At 29.0% G+C, this 23,978-nt stretch overlaps 1 protein-coding gene across 1 annotated transcript in view; it reads right to left on the bottom strand.

Annotated features, from left to right (window-relative positions):
* Positions 1–23,978, bottom strand: part of LOC129958346 (attractin-like) — a 142,505-nt gene that overhangs the window by 79,589 nt on the left and 38,938 nt on the right. The window contains exons 3-11 of the mRNA XM_056070767.1: positions 19,354–19,482; positions 11,415–11,593; positions 10,536–10,698; positions 10,339–10,432; positions 4,431–4,683; positions 3,569–3,749; positions 1,469–1,623; positions 1,243–1,330; positions 1,054–1,118 (exon numbers count right to left, since the gene is read on the bottom strand). Coding sequence (XP_055926742.1) covers positions 1,054–1,118; positions 1,243–1,330; positions 1,469–1,623; positions 3,569–3,749; positions 4,431–4,683; positions 10,339–10,432; positions 10,536–10,698; positions 11,415–11,593; positions 19,354–19,482 — 1,307 coding nt within the window. The remainder of the gene's footprint in view (positions 1–1,053; positions 1,119–1,242; positions 1,331–1,468; positions 1,624–3,568; positions 3,750–4,430; positions 4,684–10,338; positions 10,433–10,535; positions 10,699–11,414; positions 11,594–19,353; positions 19,483–23,978) is intronic.

The raw sequence follows: 23,978 nt of genomic DNA, 5'->3' as shown, positions 1-23,978 counted from the left end.
CCCATGTTAGAGATATTTCTTTGAAGCCTTTTGCTTTATACATTTTCCATTGAACAAACCTATCTACATATTCTCCTTTAACAACAAATAAAAGGTAAAATATACATTTACCAGGTATAACTAAAATTCTTCACCATTTAAAACAATAAAATTGCAATTCGAACGTTTCTCAAGACCTTTAAGATAACCATTCCGGCTCTTCATAAAACGGAGATCAACATTACTTAAGAAAGAGGAAACGGGAAAAAAAAAGTATTAATTAAATGTTACTTTAAAATGTGCCGACACCCCTAGTTGTATTTCGTAAGAGGGTTTTTTTTTTTTTTTTTTGCTTTTGCTTTTCTTTTTTGATACATTCAGTAAACAAACCCTTATGATGATGCTTTCGATTTATCATATTCAATATCAGCGGAAACAAAAACACAAGGACAAAAAGTTTATTTGAATTTATCGAAGAAATTAAGCACTTTTCATGAAACTTGGCACCTTCAAACTGGATTGAAACAAATAGTGATCTACTAGCTGAAAAAATTGCATTGCCAAATATGCAATAAATAAAAGTTGCCGAATGAAAGAATAAAATAACTCAAGGCTATCCAAATGAGCGTTCAGAAGCACTTCTAATGCAATGCGGTTCTAAATGCATTCTTACATAATAAAGATTATTATTCATGCTCATAAAAAAAATAAACAAACACCAAAACAGAATATGATTAGATGCTAAACGAATGTTACCATAATTTTGAGATACTTCTTATATAAAGAAATTAATAAAATTATATTGTCTACATCTCGTTTGAAGATTATTAGCAGATCTGGTACGAACTTATGCAATCATCAGATACATAAACCTTATGAAATTGAAAATAATTTTAATATAGATGAGAAAATAAAAACATAGCAAGTAAAAGAAAAGTACAAAAATTTGAGATTTTCTAAAACATTAATTCAAAATAAAAATGAGAAAAATATTCACGTGGCATGCAAAGATGAAGATATCTGTCATATAATCATCTTAAACAATGAGTGTTTTGACCATAAAGTAAAGCATACCTGGTGTTAACTTTTGAATGTCATTTAGCATTTGACCATTAAAACCACCAAACACATACATGGACCTGAAAAGAAAAAAAAAAAAATCCAATTTCAGATATTTTTCACACATAAAAAAGTCATCAATTTTGTGAAAAAAATAAAGAGAAATATTATTTTTTCCAAAATGAAAATTACAAAACACTTTACCCATTGTAAACAACTGCAGAGTGACCAAACCTGGCAATATTTTGCTTATGAATGGAAGGAAAATTCATGATATGCCAAGTATCACAAGCTAAAAAGAGAATAAAAGGAATGGAAATTACTGAAAGAAAAAATACATAAGTAAAATTATGATATTTGTGAATTATAAAAGACCTTTATGTATAATTTACTTTGGTCACTATTATTAAAAGTGAAATATTCATCATACCTATATCATAAGCCTGGAAATCAGCTGAGAAACACTGACCATCATTGCTGTAAGATGTGCCATTATGTGTATTTCCGCCAAAAACTAACATCATTCCATTTAATATAACACTGCTATGTAAATATCGATGAGACTGACTAGGAGTCAACAAAATCCTGGAAAATAGACACACAGTCATGTATAATGACCATAAGTTTCACGAAGCTATTACATTAGATACCACAGTCATGAGGGCAGCGGCGGATCGTGCATTAGGGCTACACAGCTATAACATCACTGCAATTATTTTTTTTAATTGCCTTTTCGCTTATCTAGCACTTTTTATGATCTTATGCACCTTCAAATGGGATTGAAACAAATGGTGATCTACTATCAGAAAAAAATGCATTGCCAAATACAGAAAAAAAAAAGTGTTGAATGGAAGAAAAAAATTACTCAAGGCTATTCATAAGCACTTCGAGATTCAAAATGCAAGCTTACATAATAAAACTATTATTCATGTCCACATTTATCATTCGCACAAATAAAAAAAAAAAAAGTGCCAAAATAGAATTTGGCTAGGTGCCATGTGAACATTATCATAAATTTGAGATAATTCTTATACAAAGAAATTAATAAAATTATATAGCACTTTTAAGCTGTTTAAAAATTGCTTTTAAATGTAAGCACTTTTCGTGAAGCCCGTACGCACCCAGTTCATAGAGTTCTTCAGTCCTAATAAACATTTTTTAGTAAAATATTCATTGATGCTAACATTTTAAATAAAACAACAACAAAAAAACTCATTCTTCTGAAGCTAAAATTGATCATTTATGAAACGTTGAAAATCATTATATTTTAGAAGAATTTTAAACTAAATCTGCGGTTTCGGAAGAGATAATCAGGGATCTTTTCCAAACTGAAATTATGCATTGTTGCGATATTCAGTTTAGATTTTTTTTTTTTCAACTTACACGAGGAAGTATTACTTTTGCTTTGAAAATATTTTGTATCTGAAATAGTAAAACATTTTATATCTATATTGGGGAATCTCAACTAATCACAACAGAGAAAAAAGTAAAGAAACAATAATCATTATATTTCTAATTATAAACAATAATTATGTTATTGATAAGCAAGCAAAGATTTAAATCCTTCTTCAATGATGTAATATTTCAGTTGCTTGTAACAATGTTATCCTTAATTGTCTTAAACATTTTCATTTATACATTTTTGTTATGTCTGCATGACTGAATATAGAACTTGAAGATACGTAACATTTAAAAGTTAACAGTCAAGAGATTAATTTAAAGTCCTCAGAATCTTTTACTATTATCGTATTTTAAATACTGTTTTATTTTACAATAAAATAGAATTGAGTTGTATAATGCCTTTTCTTATGGAACAAATTATATTTCTATTATTATTTATATGCAAACTTAGTATGCCTTTTATACTTTTTTGTCAAATAAATAAACCAATAAAAAAATACAGACATTTTTAATTTCACTTTTACATATTTTTCAAATAAATTTGCATAAAAACCTCATTTAGTTTAAACAGCTTTAACTCGATGAATTTTAATCATAAAGAAATAATTTTTTTAACTGTATGTTTTAGGATGTCAACAATTTTTTACTTAATACGATGATAAATCTGGGGATGGTGCAAAGTTGCAATTCAATTTTCAACATAAATTCCCAGCTGAAATGTATATAAATGAAAATATTATGAATAGCACCAAGCCACATTTAGAAAAAAATTATTATCATCATGAACTTATTTATTAATTTCCTTAACTAATGAAATGTTTTATGAATTTTTGATTCAGTAATAAAACCAAAGCAACGAAATTCTGCAATTAAAGCTTCAAAACAGATTTACATCACTCAACTTACCAAGATACATAAAAAAAAAAAAAAAAAAAAAAAAAAAATTGTGAATAAAAATGTATTGTCATGCAAAAAAAAAATGTATATTTATCCCCAATTTGTTACAGGAAAACACCATATACATAAAATTAGAAAATCTGTCCTCAATTCAAATGATATTTTCTTTCAAAAGCTTTCAAATAGAACATCTACATTTCAGACTTTATTAATTCAATTCATCAGAACTTACCATGTATATTCCCATGAGTTATAAGCATAGAGAAAGTCAACAAGAGCAGCTTCAGCTCCATATGAATGGTAGCCACCATAAACATATATTCTTTGAGTGCCAGGATCATACACACTAGTATGCCCATAGCCACCTTTAACTATTGCCCCACGAGTTGTAACTAATTCCCAATGGTCAGAAGCTGCAAAAAGAAAAAGAAAAAAAAAGTTATACAATTACTGTAAATGAAGGCGCTAATTTTAAAGTCATCCAGTAATTTATTGCAGGTTATATCATACTACTTTTTATTTTTTGTACTAAATTTGAGCTTTTAAAGCTCAAAAAGGTACAAATTTAGGAAAGTGTTTTAGGGAATTGGAGTGAAGCCAGAAAAATATAATTTCTGAATTATATAAATATAGCAGAGCGCCAAAAATCAGGACTAATTAAAAACTAACAACCTTATTGGAATCCTCATTCAATAAGAGGAACAATACAATTGATTAGAATTGGCATGTTATAAAGTTTCGTTTTATATAGATATTAAAAGAGTGAGACCACATTGGCAAGAATTCAAAAACTTTTAATGACTAATTAAAATTATATATTTATAAAGAGTGAAAAAACAAATGAGAAATTAAGAAAATGAAACAAATGAAAATGAAATTTAAAATTTCCCATACTTTAAAATGAATCACGCAAAGCATTGTAAAAATTAGAGAATTCCAAATTCATTTTTGAATTTTTAGTTCATAGAATTTCTTTATTAATAAACAGAGTTTTTTTTGACACTCCAATATTCATATGGCATACAAAATACTCAGATCACTAGTTTGTAAGAATTTTTCAGGGAATTGAAAAAAATAATAGGTTAATTACTAACCTAACTGATACTGCTGGACTGTGTTGAGATAGCCATATACAGGATTATGCCCAAATATTACAATCATATAATTTCCAACAACAGTAGCTGTATGCCCCATAGCAGCCAAAGGACTACAAGGTTCAGAATGACAATTCTGATCCATAGTAAATTTTGATAACAAATGCCAACTATACTTTGTAGTGTTGTATAACCAAAGTTCATTAAGGACTGTTCCATTATACAGCATACCACCATACATATACAGATTACCCTGCAAGTCAAAGGACAGATCATAAGTAATGTTAACAATTCTGAAAGCTACCAAAATATTTAAACTTTTAATACAATCTAAAGAATTTCTAAATAAGGATTCTGCATATAAAACAAAATTTTAAAGCAGAATTACATTTAAAAAAAAGCTTTATATTACCAAAGTCATACATCAGGGAAGATGGAATTGAAAATTTCCCCATTCTATACTTCCATGAAACAATTCAGATCATTTATATAATTTGAATGAAAAAAGGAACTAATAAGCTCATATTTAAACGAAATTCTCAGCATTATAAGCAATGTCCTTTATTATAATATTAATAAAAGAAATTTACATGAATATTCTCACAACATTTTAGAATAAATAAATCTTTACAAATACAAATGCAATTTTTAAAATGTTACATGTTTCTTATTTCCTCCATAGAACCTCCACGCAAATACTAAGTAAAGCATCCCAACTCTAAAATTTTAAAGAGTGAAAATATCCAAAGACTAATTACCCTTACATTTGAAATTTCAAGCCGTTGAACAGAAAAAGAAATATCAAAAATTATTACTGATTTGAATAAAAGATATTTTTTCAGATTTTTTTAATTTATGATTTCTACAAACTGCAACAGTTAAAATTTGAATTAATCTTTTCATAAAAAAACAATCATAGCTTGAACAGACTTTATTTTTATTTTTCCCTTGTGAAAAAAAAAGACTGCCTCCTAAGAAAATAAAATAATCAGCTTTTAAAAATCATAAATACAAGAATTATTCGAAAAGTAAGGCCCGAATCGCTAACATAGCTAATAGAATGTCGAGTGAACATTAAAAAGCGCAAGCGCACCCACTCCCGCCATGACAACATACCATTTGCATTGGAATTGTAGCAATGTGTTATGTACAGTGTACGTTCAGAATGCTTAAAATAATTGAGAAAACCGCCGACAGTGATATATGGTCAGTAATTCGGTTTTTGACAGCAAGGAACGCTTCAGCAGCGGAAATTCATCAATAGATAAGTGGTTATGGCCTTAATGCAATGAGTGACAACAAAAAGCATATGCGGCTGAGAATTTTCAAGGCTTGACGGGAAAATGTTCAAGATGAACCGCTAATAGGCCAATCATTAGTAATCACAGAATATTTGATCAATACCATGGACGAAAAGATTCATGAAGACAGAAAATTTACAATTTCAACTTTAGCATTGAAATTTCCGAATATGGGTAAAATTTTGCACAAAATTGTAAAAAAAACTTTGCAATTTCGCTAATCGTGTGTACGTTGGGTCCCGACTGCTTATTGAGGAATACCACATAAAAAAGAATGCTTGTGCTCTTGAACTTTCAGGTCAATTTTATAAGGTAGGATAAATTTTTAGAGAGCACTGTCACATTGGTAGGGATATGGGTTTCTCACCTGATCCAGAGTCTAAATGTCAGTCAATGGAATGACGTCACAAGACATCACCAGTCAGAGTCAATGGCAAGAAGATAATCTCAACATGAATTGTAAGAGCAACCATGTTTTGGGAGAGACATGCACTTTTGTTAGACGACTTTATTCAACGTGCAATACAGAATAAGCTATGTAGTCTTCTGACGCCCGGTGTTTTGTTGCTGCATGGCAATGCCAGACCCCATTCTGTCATACACACACAAAATCTGATCAAACGTTCCGGATGGGAACAGAATGACCCCCCCCACACCGAACAGTCTAGTCCCGCTACTTAAAGGAGTTTTCCTTCACCACAGAATACGAGGTAAAAGTAGCAAAAGGCTGATTATAACCACAGGCGGCAGACTGCTATGACTAAGGTATACAAAAGCTGGCAGAACATGTTATGTCAAATATTTAAATAAATATGGAAACTATGTAGAAAAATAAAAAAAAAAAAAACATGTAAGGACTTAAGTAAAATAAAAATAAAAAAATTTAATCTGTGATGGTTTGTGTTTTATAAAAAATCGGACCTTACTTTCAGAATAACCTTCGTATGATAGCAGATAACGTCTCTCTCTAAGTATAAAGCAATTAATTTATATCTATTTGCAATTTGATTTTCATTATTTAACATTTTTTATAAACAGAATGTGAAATGCAATCAACACAATTCATCTAATTAGTGATTCACAAATTCGGCTCTTAAAAGTAATACAGAAAATGCATACCCTCGCAATGAATATAACATGAAGTAATAAAATTACTAAAATTTATTAGGTGGTATGGTGTTTCACATGGTATCAATAAAAATTTAAGAAATGACAGATATGAAGTCTCTACCAGTTTTTATCTAACTCGCATACATATTAATAAAGTACGACCAATATTAAAAGACAAAATTTCAATTGTCACATTCACTTTCGTGGTTTTAAATTACCATTTTCATCTTTTATCAGTTCAGAATTCAAGAAAAAATATCCGTTTATCAAAACATAGTGCATTTTTAAAACTTTTAATAAATGAAACATTTTGTAAAGTTTTATGATCAAATGATTAGAACATTACAATTTATTTTTTAATGTTATTTTTCTTCTTTTAACCCTTTTTGCGAGATGCTCACCAAAAGAATTATAAAATTTTCCCTAAAAAAATTTGTCCCCTTAAAACTCGAAAAATTACTACAAAATAACATTTTGTTTTCTTACTGAACAATAGATGGCAGCAGAATAGAAATTGCTTTACTTTAGGAGATTAATCTTTTAATTAGAGTGCCCCAATTTTTTACTCGTGTGTGCATGTGTGTGTGCGTGCGTGTGTGCATGTGTGTGTGCGTGCGTGTGTGCATGTGTGTGTGCGTGCGTGCGTGTGTGTGTGTGTGTGTGTGTGCATGTGTCTAAGATCTTAAAAGTGCAAATCAATCGATTATTCCAATATCTTTGAGGTATTAATTTATAGCTTCATTTAAGATTCCATTTCTGAGCATATCAAAATGAAGGTTCCAAAATGTCTTCATATACGAACACGGCGTGCTTAGTCATATTTTAATTTCTATGTGTGAAGAGTCACTTCATGCAAAAAGTATGTTCAAAGAGTAAAACACTGTGATGTGCCTTTATGTGAGAGACAAATAAACACTGCTAACTGCTGTGTGCACTTTCATTCAAAGTCATGAGACATTTTCAATTTATTAAATATTCTAAATTACAATAAAATTTTAAATCTTAGTTCAAATATTTACTTTTTATATTAATTAGTTGACTTTAGTTTTTAGTTAATATTTGTTAAATTCGAGAGAATTTTATTTTTGTTAATTTATATTTATTAATTTAGTTACGAATAATTTTTGCAGTAATATATAAAATTGCACATTTTTAATATTTAAAATTCTTAATATATAAATAAAAATGTTTATGAATCAAAGATATCCACATTTATTGTTACTGTCATAAGAAGTTTATGTAATCATCTCTGAAAATATTCTTACGAATAAATTGCTCAAGATAAGTGGTATCCCCAAATGAAGGTACCGCCACTTGCGGAAGGGAATTAGTTAAAAACTATTTTTAAAGTAAAATATGTTTTTTGACACTAGCTAATCCACCTCAGCATTTTTTCAATATATTTCAAAAATTATAATAAATTGCAATAGAAATAGTTAAATACTTTTCAGAATAAAAAATTATCACAATCAAAAGCAATCATAAGAATTCACAAAGGTTTTTAACCTTTAAGCTTCGGCAACCCAAACTCGAAAAAGTTACTTTGAATGCGGGCATTCAGTGAGAGAAACTAGAAGATGCTTTCCCCTTCTTTTAAAGGCGTTTGTTGAAAATAACCTCTTCGATTTCAACCACCCATAGAGTTAATGGGTCGTCTGTCCCCTCCGTAGTAAGCGGGTTGCTTTTTTGTGGTTTCGGCTCGTCCGAACCCTAGAGAAGGCTTTTAATCTCAGGGTTTGTTTTTTTTTTTTTTTTTTTTTTTTTTCCCCTGAAAATTATTCTAGCAATTCTGTAGGAGAAATTGCAGATGCGATATCTGCTGAATAGTTTAGTACATCAAACAATTATTTTACAATTTTTCAATTATATTTAAAATTAAATCAATTTCTCAAGCATTACTGAAGTTGTGAATTTAGCTGGCAACGCTTGAACACAGCATTGTGAATTTTATTTTATTTTTATAATTTAAAACCATCAATTTTAATAAAATGTTACGATTTATATATAATGTATTAAAGATCCTAATTATTTATATCTTCTTTTTAAAAGTATTCACATCTCTTCATACATCACACAGATAACAATTATCTGCCGTTTTGTAAATTAAAAACATCTTTAAATTATTTTATAATATTATATTGCTCACATAGAAATCGGATATAATTTTTATTCCTAACATAGTTTGAACGGTTTTTAGTATAATTACTAGTGACGTTTTCCTATTCTATTGTCGATTCTTACAATTTATAGTGATATTTTTTTTTTTTTTTTTTTTTTTTTTTTGCCGAGAACTTCAATTACTCATTGCAGTGTAGTATTTTTGAAAACTATGTTCAATTTTGCAGACAATAAATGCCTGAATTATAACGAAAAATTATTTTTCTGCAGAAAAATTTACTAATACGTAGGTAATCACCAGATTTAAGACAATTTTTAAAAAGTAAGATTAGATATGGTTTACTTAGAATTATTATAAAGTTACAAAATTATATTAAGTTAAAATATTAAGGAATTTATAAAGTTAAAAAATTAAGAAACAGGGGGAGTTTTCAACGGGTATTTCCCACAAATGAAATTATGCAAAGTCATTCCACTTTTAAAAAAATGCCGCCAAATCAGGGTTCACAAGACTCATTAGCGCCAAAAATGATAATAACAACTCCTGACCTAAATCTCCTGACCCTAAGGGGTGCAACATAAAAGGGAAGCGATTTTACGAGGCAATTAGGATTCAGCTGGAAAGTTCAAGTGGGGGACGAAATTCAAACTCGTTACTGGTACAACTGTTGTACCGAGCCTTAAGCAAAGGTAAAAAAAATTCTGGTACAACTGTTGTACCAGCCGTAAGCTAAAGGTTAAAAATAAAAATAAATTAGATTCGAAATTTCTCATTAACTTAACTGTTTACAACAATACTGATTGTATTAATAACTCCAAGTTAAAATTCATTTATATTGCACTAATTCAAAAAATTAAATTATTTGAACTTAACCTTTTTTTATTATTAACAGCGGAAGAAAAAATAATTTTTTTTAACATTTTGTGTGACAAAGTTTCAAATTCGTATCATTTCACCTCAAAATGCAAAAAGACTATCACTAACACTTACAGTTGTTAATTTCTCCATTTGTAATAGTTTGAGAATAATAATAATAATAATAGTTTGGGAATAATTTGAATACTTCATCTATTATTCTTGACTCATAATAAATTTAATATCGATATAATAAACACAAACAAATCTCTTTAACCAAAAACCATAAATCAAAAATAGGGTTAAATTTTACAAATACAGTAATTAAGTAAATCTATTAATCAATATTAATAAATTTTATTATTATGATTTAATTAAACAAAATTTATTGATAAGAAATATTTAAAATATTAAACATTCCTTAGAACCTTAAAAAATAATGAATGTTAAAGTTATAAAATTGTTAAATACAGCGAATCTGATCGGACATAAAAATAAATTAAATTTGTAATCAAACATTTACCTCATAAGCAACAACAGAATGGCAATATCGATTTAAAGGTTCATGTGAAGTGTTATTTGACATAACTGTCCATGTCTTTTTAATAAAATTATACCTGAAAAAGGAATCATTTCATTAATCAAAACAGCTGCAAATTAGTAACTTGAAGAGTTTTTTAAAAAAATAAGAATTTTTAAAATTTCAATATAAAGATTTACTTTATCATATTTTCGAAAGTGGAATGATAAAAATTTTCTCCACCAATAACCCACATTTCATCACCTATTACAACCATTTCATGAAGGGCTCGACCCTGAACTTTTTCTTTAACAGGCTCTTCAGCCCACCATCCTTCATCTATACGAAAGCTGCAATCGAACCCTACAAAGAGATAGGAAAATTAAATAAAAATTAACATTTAAAAAAATTACAAAACATTCAGTAAGTAAACAATTTAAAACCCATTTTGTGGTATATCAATATGCAGAATTTTTCCGACGAAATTCGAAAAATATCTCATACATTAAAAATGATTTTAAGTATCTAAATATCACTAAATCTACAAATCTTAATTTATTACTTTCATCAATTATGAAGCACGATGACCAACAATTATTTTACAATTAAAAAATCAAATAGTGGAATTTGTATTGGTAAACACATTAATGTGGCTCTTACAATATATCTGTGGTTTTCTTATTTTCAGGCTTGTAAGCTCGCATATTTAGATTTTCTAAAAATAATAAACTTATACCATTTTTATCTCATGCAAGAAAATCTGAATAAAATTTAATTTCAAAAGTGATAAAAAAGAAAAATGCTGGAATTCATAAGAATGAGAACACCCTATAAAGAATATATAAATTTTTAAAATGCATACTAAATATAGGTGTATTTTTTAAAAAAATTTAGATAACAGATGCAATAAACACGAATTCACTTTGGTTCCACTCTTTCTGTATTAAATACAAAACAATATTTGTGAATTAAATGGCATTCTCTTAACACCGCCTAAAAACAAAAAGCACACATTTAAAAAAAATAAAACCATTGGTTTATCAAAATAATTTTGAAGAGATTTATCTTAAATACATCACCTGTATATTCTGGATTACAAATGCATCTATGATGTTCAACATCACAATAACCATTGTCTCGACACTTATATGGACATATGGGAACATCACAAGCTTCACCTCTCCATTGAGCCCAGCAAGTACAAATACCATCCACACATATACCTCGGCCTGAACAATTCTTTGGACAGCTATTAATGCTAAATACAAAAAAGTAATATAGTTCAATTAAACAGATCAAACAAAACACAATTACCATCATTATGTTTTATTTTACCCAAAATGAGTAAAGTTTATTATTGAAAAAAATCAACTTCAATGAATAAAATACAAAAACGCTTGAATATTAAAATATCAGTTGATGTTCCTTGTTTATCATTAAATAAAATTAGATGTCAAATATATTTTTTATTGACTATGCTAAAAAAATTGTATTACCAATTAAATTCCTAGGTGAATGCAAATGAAATCATAATTCATCTACAAGGTCCTCTACATCCAATGCGTTTTTGCAGGAAGTGTTGGGGACACAAACAGGAATCAGAATGACATAGCACTGCAGACTCTGAATTGAAATCTAAGTAAGTTACGGTTAAAAGTAAAGAAAAAAAATAGAGACAGCAACATGTTAGAGTAACCTAAATCCTTTTAATGACAAGTTTGACATTGGCAAACAGCATCATGCTAAAGGCGTTGGAAATTCCGACCAGAAGCAAACGCTCGGACTTAAATGCGGCGCTTCATGGAATTACTACCGTCCTGGAAGATTCCTGGCGCATCTCGTTCTCCACGGCAACAACAGAGATACAAGTGACGAAGCTTTCAACTGAATTAACGGAAGTATCACACACCAAAGTCTTCATTTGACCTCCGCAGAAAAAGTCCTACCATGATAGGCCCAGCAATCTAGTAAGCCAATGAAGAGGATAAATATAACCAATTCAATGCCGTCCCAAATTTAACGTCTAAGCGTTCGCGGACGTCATAAGTGTAATTCGGGAATAACACATCATGCTGGAACCACAAGCAGCAACAAAATGACTAAAGAACATGTGCTTCTTTAAAAAGTTACGGCAAGACTTGCTACAGGAAGATCAAGTATGCCACCGTCCAAATGAAGGGGGGGGGGGGGCAGAAGATACAGTTCAAAGAGATGGCAACCAATAGCAAGCTCCATGTTGACTGAACGCTTCCTCTTGTGAAACTCCTCATCCGTGAACAATACACGCCACAAAGCAAGTGCGCTGTTTGCCGCACTCTATGTAAAACATTTAACAAAACTCCTCTGGAAATGATAGTTCCAAATTCAAGTAATTGGAAGCGTTGCAGATAGTATAGGCACATTTGGTTTGCAGAGAGTGGAGAAAATATAGTGGAGTGGAGAAAACCCACTCGTTGGCCTATTGCTCGAGACTTGTACTACCTTTTGTAAACCACCTGTAAATAACCTATCTCGAGAACATTCTTCTGATTGTCTAAATCTTCGTTATTCACTCTCAATTCATGGAATTTCTTGTAAAACAACCCGTCTCATGTAACCTATGCGCAGATCGCATGATGAGAGGCAAAATTGTGCGGAAACGTTTAAAATTTCAATAATAATACATAGCTAATCGAAAATTAAGTGGGAAAAATTATTCCTATAGAATATCTTAAGACAATCCTTTATCTGTTCTAGCTGCTTTTGAATATTCTTGAAAATGCTACTTCACTGAAAGTGACAACAAAATGGTGGAAGTAGATGGGTTAAAAAAAATCACAAAATATATAGATAATTTTGTTAAATTTCACAAATGCTTTAAATAAATAGAACCATCTAGAAATTAAAAAACAAATTCTTAATAAAAAACATTTTATTGGTGTTTAAAATGGTATATTTCATAGTTTTAAATTAGAATTTTCGTTCATTTGATGCAAGTAGGAGAGAATGTGTCATTATTTTTAATAAAAAATTATTAAATTGCAATATCATATTTTGAAAAACTATAACGAGGTATTTTGGGGCATAGATCATTAATACCTAAGTAACAAATTATGTGGCTCCTGAATAATTAATTTTTCCATTGTCCATTTATTTTGTTGAATCATACTTAAAAATTCAGAATGTATTTAAATAAAGCAAAAAATACATTTTTTATCACGATTTTAACAGCTGTAAAATAACAAGGATCGATGATTCGAAGAAGAAATTAAATTGTATGAATTTCATTATTATAAAATTCATTGCTACAATTTGTGGCAAACTAATTTTTCAAAAATTAATAAAACTAAAGAAAAAAATGCATTCAATTAAAAAAATTTGTATAATTGAAATGTCATTTTTTAAACCTTTAAAACAATGTAAAAATAATTTTTGTGCAATAATATGCTTTGATATTATAACGAAAACACATTAAAATTGTTTTAATTTTTTAATTAAATTATGAGAAATTTGTTCTCAGTGGACTTCTAATACCCAAAAAAATAACTTCCAAAATTTCCTAGGGCTAACTTCAGTGGTTTATGCTGCGCATTGCTCTGCCAATCAGGACAAACCTTTAAATGTACAGAGAGATTTTATTGGGAAAGTATTTCTATAAAACTTTTAAAAATAAAAAAAATAATAAAAATTAAACGTTTAAAAAATTATAGTATCTGAATCCTGAGGAATAAAAGGTTTGAAAAACTTTTTTATTTTTTTTAAGTATTACATTTAGTATTTTTTCCCCCATAGTAAAAAGTAAAAGTTGGCGAGGTTGGTTGAACAAATAATTACTAAATGGATGGGGACTTACAAAGAGCAACGGATCATTGAAAATGTATGGCTTCAAGTTAAAATCCCATTATACTAATTTTTATGTGATCGACAAACATAATTACACACTGTAACTAATTACAATTCAATATAATACAGTAAAATCCCTTCAACTGACATACGGTCTTCATGGAAATGTTCAAAAACGGCATACTAATGAGAACAATGATCGGATGTATAGTGCACTAAAGAGGGAGGCTACACTGTAAGTGTTTTTAAAGCAGCTTCTCCCAAGTTTGATACATCTCTTTGACGCGCCAAATTCATCCTGCTGTATTCTTATTTCCTGTTGATCAGACCAATCTACAAATTCTTCAACACTTAAAAACTCTAAAAAAAAAATTGAAGTTCGAACTTATTTTGAGTTGCAATAAGTATGATACAATATGTATTTCCTATTGGTCATTACAGATAACTATTCTAATATTTCAATAAATGGCAATGCACATTTTTGAAGAAAGAGAGAGCAGAAAAAAGGTTTAGTAAGCATTATTTTAATATCGGTAATAACCCCTGAATCTATTTCATAGTGGATTTATTCTCGGATTTTTTTTTCTTTTTTTCCCCTCCTTGATATATCTTGTCAATAAAACTTTATACCCATACTTTCGAGTGACCATATTCACCGTCTAGAAGGGGGGGGAGGGATTTCTTTGTACTTCTCAAGAAAATTAAGCTTTTCTTCTAAGGACCTTTCTTTAAAATTAAGACCTTTAAGGTGCGATTTGAAAAAATTAAAGTGGTTTTCAAATTGAAACACTTTTTAAACACTTTTCATAGCGCTAAGTATATCAATACAATTTTATCTATCTATTCGCACCATAAAACGTATCAGCAATTCAAATGTATTCGATTCCAATGCTTTTCCATGCAAAAACATGGTGCATTTTCTCCAGACTGACTTAAATCTTGTAATTACTACAGTAGAGCTGACTAAAAGCAATGATATCTTTTAAATGTTAATGATTAAGGTAACAAGGATTTTACACCTAACAGTTTCCAGGACTTAGTTATTGATACAAAATAATTCTTGTAATGTTTCCGGTGAAATAACAAAAAAGGGTAAAAAAATTGCAATAAAATTGCAATACATATATTTCAAAGAAAATGTTCTCAACAACATTTTATTTATTTATTTTTATTTTATTTATTTCTCAATACAATTCGACAAGGCGGCGACAAGAGGAAGAGGCAACCCTCCTCCCGATCCCTTACTGGCACCATTCTTCATAATCACAACATCAGCAGATTAATTTCATGAAATTTGAGAAAATTAAGAAAAAATCTTGCCCACAAAAAAGAAAAATATCAATTATAATAAATAAACAGAAATATCCCTTTTGATACAAAATATGTTTTTTATGAATTAGTTATAAACAGATATAAATTCGTTAGAATATTTGTGAAATTAAATAGTTATAATGTTGCACAGAAGAGTGGAACGAAAAATCAATCTTTGATTTTCAATTTGTAATAGCGCGGAAAAGTAGGTGGTAGATAAAATAAAATATAAATATGAAAACAAATTGGTGTGGATAAAATAAAATATAAATAATAATAAAATAAAATACAAATAATAAGATAAAATAAAATATAAATATGAAAAAAAAAAATTAGAGTAGATCTTGAGATGCCGCAAAGACGTTAGTTTCATAAAATTCAAATTTTTGCTATATTTTAAAGTTTTTTTACGAAATAATCAACTTTTGATTTTCAATTTGTTATAGCACCGAAAAGTTGCTTTTTGATATAGATAAGATAAATAAAAATTATAATAAATATTAGAATACGTCTTGAGGTGCTGCAAGGACGTCAGTTCCGTAAAAACACACTTTTTGCAACTTTTTAAGGATTTTTCCGTGCCTCGATTATGAAATAAAGCGCTTTAAATAGGCGTGGTCATATAAATAAAACTATAAACATAGTTTTATTATTGCACTGGCATGGCACTGAGTCGTCACCAGAAAGGTAGTTATTGAGATAAGGAGGAGATATGTCTGCGTCCAGTGAGAAGGGCAGAGCTGGTTTGAAATCAACAGCTTTGCCGAGTTCAGTTGAGTTGGTGTCTCCACTCTGTCTATTGTGTAACTGATTAACGTAAGTGTTTTGTTAGTTTGTGCCCTTACGTACTTTGCTGTGAGTAAAAATGACTCCGTCTAAATTAGTGAAGACAAGACAAATAGCTGAATTTTTGGGAAATTTAGTGATTTGCTTGAAGTTGAACTGCCAATTTACGAATCTGTTATGAAGTACTACTATTATATTAGACATAACCGCAAAATTGCTTCAGAGAAGGATCCTTCTGTAAGCAAAATATGCGACACTTTAATTACCATAACAGAACCAACATGGTCAAGAGCTTCTATTCCCATTGCTTTTAGCAAGAAAATTTCACAAATGATAAAAGCTTGTCATGCTAAATACAGAAATTTATTAAAGTCTAAAAACACAAAATGTTCAGATAAGTTTGATTCCAACCTCAGAAGCTAGACGCTAGACGTTTATTTTATATTGCTGATTTGTATAAAAGAAAAAAGTGCCAGTTATGGAATAAAAGGTTCAAGACAATCAACGCTCTAACAGGAAAATGGTTATAGGTAATACTGATATTGCTACCACAAGCACTTTGAGGAAGAAAGAAGCAAGAAAGAGTAAAGAACTACAGAGAATAGTTAAGTTAATCAAGAACGGACAAAAAATACCAGTGCATCAGAAACGATTACTGGCGACAATGACAACGCTGAAGAAAACAGTGTTCATTACAAAAAGAGGCAAATCAACCAGATCCATCAAATAGACAAGAAATAAACTACCAGTTGCCTGTGTGGTTTAATATTAAGTTAAAACTTGCATGCACTTATGGTTCCAAACATCTTTTTAACCTTATCTCATATTCACGATATCTATCTGACGATCTAAAGAACGTTATAGACCAGATTATTCAAAGAAATGGGTACTTCGCTGCTTCAGAAAATATCCTTTTATCCATGCTAAGTGATGAACATGAAATTCAAAGAGAACTTGGTTTACGATGCGTTTTAAAAGCAAAAACAGAAGTTCCAAAGAACTCCGATGCAAAGGATTACATCGATATGATCTCATAGTTTGAAAATGACGTAACTCTTGCTAAAACTTGTTTCCAGTGATTCTCTCTTTATATGGAAGGCATCTGAAGTTGAACCAAATAGTACAGGTTACTCGGTTATCGTATTTTCTTGGCTTCCTTGTCACATGCAAGCAGTTGAAATAGCTGTGAAACAGGTGGTCAAATCGACTCCAAATGTTCGTGGTTCAATCGCAAGAGAAGGATACATGAGAGCAAAAATTGAATTTATAAATTAGTTCCATGTGGCAATGAAGTAGAAACAAACATTTTGCAGCTGTAACATTTGTAATCATTGACGATATAGAAGTAAGAAACACAAAATTTGACATAAAAATGTTTTATTATTATTCTTATACTTTGTAATTAATAATTTTTTCCAATTGTAATGCTTATATACGTAATTAAATTCTCTTTTGTAACATTATATGAACGAAACATTCATAAAAATATTTTATCAAAGTTTATAATTTTTCAATTTTTTTACAAATTTTAAGCTCTTTGCAGCACCTTGAGATATTTTTGTATTGCAATCAGAATTTTTTTAAATTCTTTTTAAACCTAGAAGCTTATTTTTCTCCACTATTACGAAACTAAAATCTAAAAAAGAAAATTTTTAAGACCATTTCGTTCCACCTCATTGTACAGTATGTATCATGAAATAAAATTTTCATTTACTTTAGGAAATAATTTTTTCACTTTGATTTATCAAATTTTTCAAACAAATTCTTCCATGCACACATAAAACATGACAAGAAATATTTATTAATTTTGAAATGCATTGTCAATAGCATTTGAATGGCAAATAAAAAAAACTGTTATTTTGAAATCTATGAATCCACTGCTAAATGCATCGTTTTAGAGACAATACAAAAAAACAATGTAATGGAAAAATGATTTACAGATATGAACTAAAATTATGTATGTCCACATAAAACAACCTTGTCCATTGATTTGTAACCAAATTTAGGTGTGTTGCCCATAAAACTTTTTAAACTTGCATGTTAAAATTTACTTTTTAATGATAAATATGTTATCAAAAGAAGCAGAATACATCATATTACCATAACGAAAAAAATACAGTTCAATGTCTACATTATTTTTCAAAATATGAATATAAGTCCAAAATTTAATTTTAAAATTAGAGAATCAAAATTTTTGTTTGCTTTAATTCCAAAACAGATGAGTGAAATTTGGTTTCTGGGAATAACCTTGATGTAGTTTAGAAATTAGATGAGGAAAACAGGCGATGCTATTAGAAATATTAAAGCTTGTTTTTATTTCAATATATAGACATCCTATATAAAAATTTTAATTAAAAATCTTAAAGAATGCATTAATCCATTTTGAATGATCCTTTTATGATTGCATTATAAACTACAGCAGAAAAAATTGAGTGGCTCCCCACCACAGTAAATATATAGAATATTCCCAAATGTAATATGTAATTGAACACTAATCGAAGTAAATGTTGAAACAAATTAAAAACTTTTCATGTTAAGTGTCAATTTGCCGATTTGAAGTGTGCGTCACGTAATTCTTGAACTCAAAGATTCTTAACCTCCAGGCAGAACAGGTGATTAGAGTGAAACATGGCATCATTAAAGTGTCAAATAAGCAATGCCTAATACTGCGGCAAAAATGAAAAGCTTTTGGAAGTCCTCTAATTAATTCAAAACAAGCATGCAAAGATGTTGCTACAGTTAGTATAAATACTTCAAATTCTCAAAAATTTCATTTTTGGCGTTTGCAACCATTTTTTGTCCTATAATCAGTATATGTGAACTCTTTTAAGGATCTCTTTTCTCTGAAAATTGTGTGCATCACTTATGGAAACTTCATAAAAGTTATAATGTGCCACATTTCATATGGTTATTGCAGTGGAAGAAACTAGTGAAAATAGAAAATACATAAAAATATTCTGTTTGAAATTGCTGTTTTAATTAAATGTTAAGGGGATTATAAAATGACAAATATTAAGGAAACATATATTCTGCTTCAAATTACAATTTTCATCAAATATCAAGATGATTAAAAAAATAAATATTAAGAGAACATAATACCTATATGTAATGTTTACCCCACTCATATTGTAAGCAGCATCACTGTAGAAATATATGTAAGCACTTCCTGAAGTTGCCACAATTTCTGATAATTTGTCAGAGGGAGTGCCATATCTCACTAATACTCCACTAAAAAAATACAGATATATAAAGATTTTTAAAAAATTGCTGACTAATAATTGCACATAATTTTACATATAATATAATCAATTTTTATCAAAGCAGAATAAATATTACAAGCAGAAATAAATTAATATTCTCTCCTATTAAAATTTATATACTTAGCAATTATAAAATTAGTATATTATAAAAAACTAAAATCTTGTGTGAATTTTTATTAAAAATATTTTTACCAAAAATTTAATAAGACATATATTATAGCATTCAAATAGAATTTATTTTATAATTTATTAATTCATTTAAATAAATATATATTAATACATATTCTAATCCAAGATAATGTCCCGTAACTTTTTAAATCTGGTTATTGACAAAAACAGATAACGTTCAGCAAATCAATCCCAACTATGCAATTAATTTATATTTTAATTTTGTTGCCCTTTTTCAGACTATAAACCTTACACTTTGAAACAGTAAAGGATTTTATATTTTTGCAGGTATTTGAAGACCCATGATATAGGATGATACATAGAATGCTGCATATTGCCACAAAGGCAAAAATAATAGCCATAAAAAAGCCAAGGAGAAAACATTGCATAAAATATAAAGTCACAATACATACTGAAATTGATAAAAACAGCTATTTTTAATCTGTTATTACACATTTAACATTCAAAAATAAAAATCTCTTTATATAAAATTGAATGAAATTTTGTACATGCATTCCTAGGCATCTAAAAGAATTAACTGAGCAACTGAAACATCCATCCTCCCCCCCCCCAAAAAAAAGAGGATGAAATGAGCATAAAACAATTTCTATAACAAAACACTGGAATATATTATTGAACAAAAAATATGTTTATAATATTTAAAATTCAAAATATTAGTTTTTTAACTTTTTTTTTTTTTTTTTTTTTTTTTTTTTTGCTGAAATATCTCACCTACTAACCACTATGCATGTATTTATTTGTTGTATATGTATGTAAAGAAAAGAAAAATACATATACTTTCACACCATAAAATTCTTATTTTCTTCTTCTTAAGAGGTTTTAGGTCCCTCAACTCTAAATAATAATAAATAATTATTCTTGCTTAAAATTCCCATTCAAGAGCTTGACAACATATTTAACAGTGAGAGAAATATGAGGGCTCCCTGATGATACAGGCAAATTTTAAGAGAAGACAGCCTAAAAGGTTCTTTGGTATCGGATACTTAATATAATGATGATATTATGACACCTATATATTATTACAACTGTAATGCTACAATGTAATGCTTGAGCCAAAGAAATGCGATGAATACTCAACAGAATGTCACTGTGGATGGAATTAACTATTTTTTATATGTTTTTAGTTTCATACAGATTTAATGATTTTCAATTTTAAATGATATTTTGATTTAGACATTTGAACATTTCATGTATTCTTCATGTCAAAATAACAATTTGAAAAAAAGTTAAATAATCAGGGTTTTTTTCACAAAATTTTCAGTTAAAAGCAGTTTTAAATGTATCACATGGCATCACAACAATGACATGGTACATATGAATTTTTAAAAAATCAGCTTATTGTAATAAACACAAATATCTCATTTGTGGTATAGTTTTCACCATACTGTCAAGTTAACCTATCTTAAGAGTTCTGTATAGTACATTTAATTAGGTATACTATCTACAGAACATAAAAATAACAAATAGTTCACAAAAAATAATAACCAACGATCTGATAAAAATTAATGCTATAAAAATAACATTTATGAGACTTTGACATGAAACAAAAATTTAAAAAAACAACAACAATATTTAGAGCATGCAAAATACTGCATGTAAAACATTAATTATGCAAAAGAGAGGTATCAATTATGAAAGACAAGAGATAGTGTGCATTAACAACAGATTAATATAAAAAGAAGAATTGAATTTGGTCCAAAAACGTTATAAAGGGTCAAATTCAAACTAGAATTGAAACGCCCGACTTTCACCCAAAATTTGACCTGTCTTGACATACGATATTGAAAGGTTCTGGGAGAACAAGATTCCAGGGCCAAAAAATATAAATACTGAAAACAAAAAAAACAAAAAAAAAACTCAAATACAGTAATATAGTAAATCTACATACCTAGATAAGCAAGATAAAATTCCAAATAAAAAAACAAGATTCTCAAATATGATGTATAGCGAATCTAAATTAAGTCTCTGTTGCACGTGAAATGAAATGTCCGATTTTTAGAATGGCAACATCTATTTTAATAGGAATGTAAATATTAATCTTCTGTACGGAAAAAATGGAGTCAGATTAACACTCTTATTATTTTGTCTTATGAAACCACATCATAAAGTATTGTAAGTGAAGAAACGGCTGAATAAAATGAAATTCAGATAGTCTCAACATTGTGGTGATACCGGAAATGATGATTAGATAAATAAATGTAAGTTAAGTGCATTTTTAGTGGAATCTTTTAGAAACGAAACAAACAAAACTGGATGTGTTAGTTAAGAAATGCTCCTATTAAAGTCCTATCAGAGCGAACTTCACAAGATTACATAATATTCTGATTGAAAAATTAAATGCTGATGAGCCTCAAGAAAAAGAAATAAATCCCTTTCTGCCAATTTGGAAAGAATTCATTTAAATTTAATCGAATTAGATAATGAAATAGTAGTTTTCTGTTAGAAAATTCGGATGTCGTTAAATATGAAGCAGAATATGTAACAACCGAAGAATACAATATAAAAATGACTGAGACGAAAGTTGCAATGGATATGTATTTGAATAAATTTACTGACTCCGAAAGGGGTAGTGTTGATTTCTCCTTTGAGGCTTTTCCGCAAGTTAAACGGAAACTAAAGATTTCAAAAATAGAACTCGTTAAATTTAATGGTGATATTAAGAATTGGCTAGTTTTCTGAGTCAATTTAAATGTAATCATAATGTTGATAAATTAGAAAACGAAGATAATTTTCAGTATTTGATTCAGCCTTAAGTGAAGGATGAAGAGCCGACAAACGAAAATTATTATAAAGTTTAAAAACGCGTTTTGGAAAAGATGAGATGCTCACCGAGTATTATGTCCTGAACTACTAAATTTAATTATAATTGATGCTTCAGACATTAAGCATCACTCAAATGTACGATAAATTAGACACGTAGAATCAATTGGTTTAACATCTGATGAATATTTCTCGTTGAATCTCGTATAACAGAAGAACTTTTAGAGTATGGTTACGAAATTCTATTGCAATTTTAAATGATGACTCAATGTTCATACTGAAAAATTGAAAAATTTATTGCTCTTTCTGAAAACAAAATTAAAAGGATATGAAAGAATTCGTCTGCCCAAAGCAGGATTTACACCCAAAGAGTACAATGAGAGAAAAGGAAAAACATCTCATTTTACTCCTCTAGCCGCTGCTACTGATTTATTCACACGGGGAGTTGAGATAAGAAAAAAAAATGTTACTAACTGCATTTATTATGAGAAACTTCAAGACAGCAAAGAATGTTATGCTCAAAAAACTTGGTTTTGAAGAGAAGTAAGAAGTTTTAAAAAAACAAGAAATGCTGTTTCACCTATTTAAAGCCGGCACATCAATCTAGAGTTTGTAAGTCAAACGTACAGTGCCTGCTATGTAATAAGAGACACTGAACTTTGATGTGTCCTGATTTGCCCACAAACAAAACGAACATTAAGACGCCTGATTTAGAAGAGCCGAATGTGAATTTATTTAATCACTGCGCTTCAGAAGAAGTTCTCCAAACTTTACAAGTTAATATCATGGCAGATCAAACACCCCAAATCCTTGCTCTTATTGACAGTGGTTCACAGCGGCCTTATTTGTTGAAGAAGATAGTTAAAAAATGAACTTGAAACCCATTGAAACGAAAAGTGTTATACATTCAGTATTTGGTGGATCAACATTACAAAAATAAGATTACCGATTCTATAAAATAACTCTAAAGTAACTCTATTAAAATACTGGATTTTCCTGTGATATCCATGTGAACAGTTTATAGAAATCTGTATGAACATTATTCAAAAGGTGGTAAATAAAAATGCATTGTGATTCTTGGTGAAGTTTGGGCTAACCTAAATGACTACAATACTAATAGGTCTATTTACTATCAAAAATGAAGAGGGGTGGAAATGTACAAACCTGGTTCTGCCAATGCAAAAAAGAGAAATTAAACATAAGAGTATGGGAAATAATTTAAAATCGATGCAGCATACTATCAAGAGAAAGTTCTACATACAATATTTACAAAAGAAATTCCATTTCTTTATCCTAATGACTTCATCAAAACAAAGTTATAAATCATATAACGAAAAGTACCTCTGCATTCCTTGAAAAAATGAAAACTGACACGTACTGCAATTATAATTTTTCAAATATTTCAAACGAAGTCACCTGAGGTTTTACAAATAAATTATTGTGCCTTTGGTTTATTGAAAAGAGAGCCTCTGGAAAGACACAGAAGAGAACTGGATATCAATACCTCTGGTAAAT

This window comes from Argiope bruennichi, chromosome X1 (assembly GCF_947563725.1).
Source record: "Argiope bruennichi chromosome X1, qqArgBrue1.1, whole genome shotgun sequence".
Taxonomy (NCBI): Eukaryota; Metazoa; Arthropoda; class Arachnida; order Araneae; family Araneidae; genus Argiope; species Argiope bruennichi.
The sequence above is the reverse complement of the archived record's forward strand: the minus strand, read 5'-3'. Positions and strand labels throughout refer to the sequence as shown.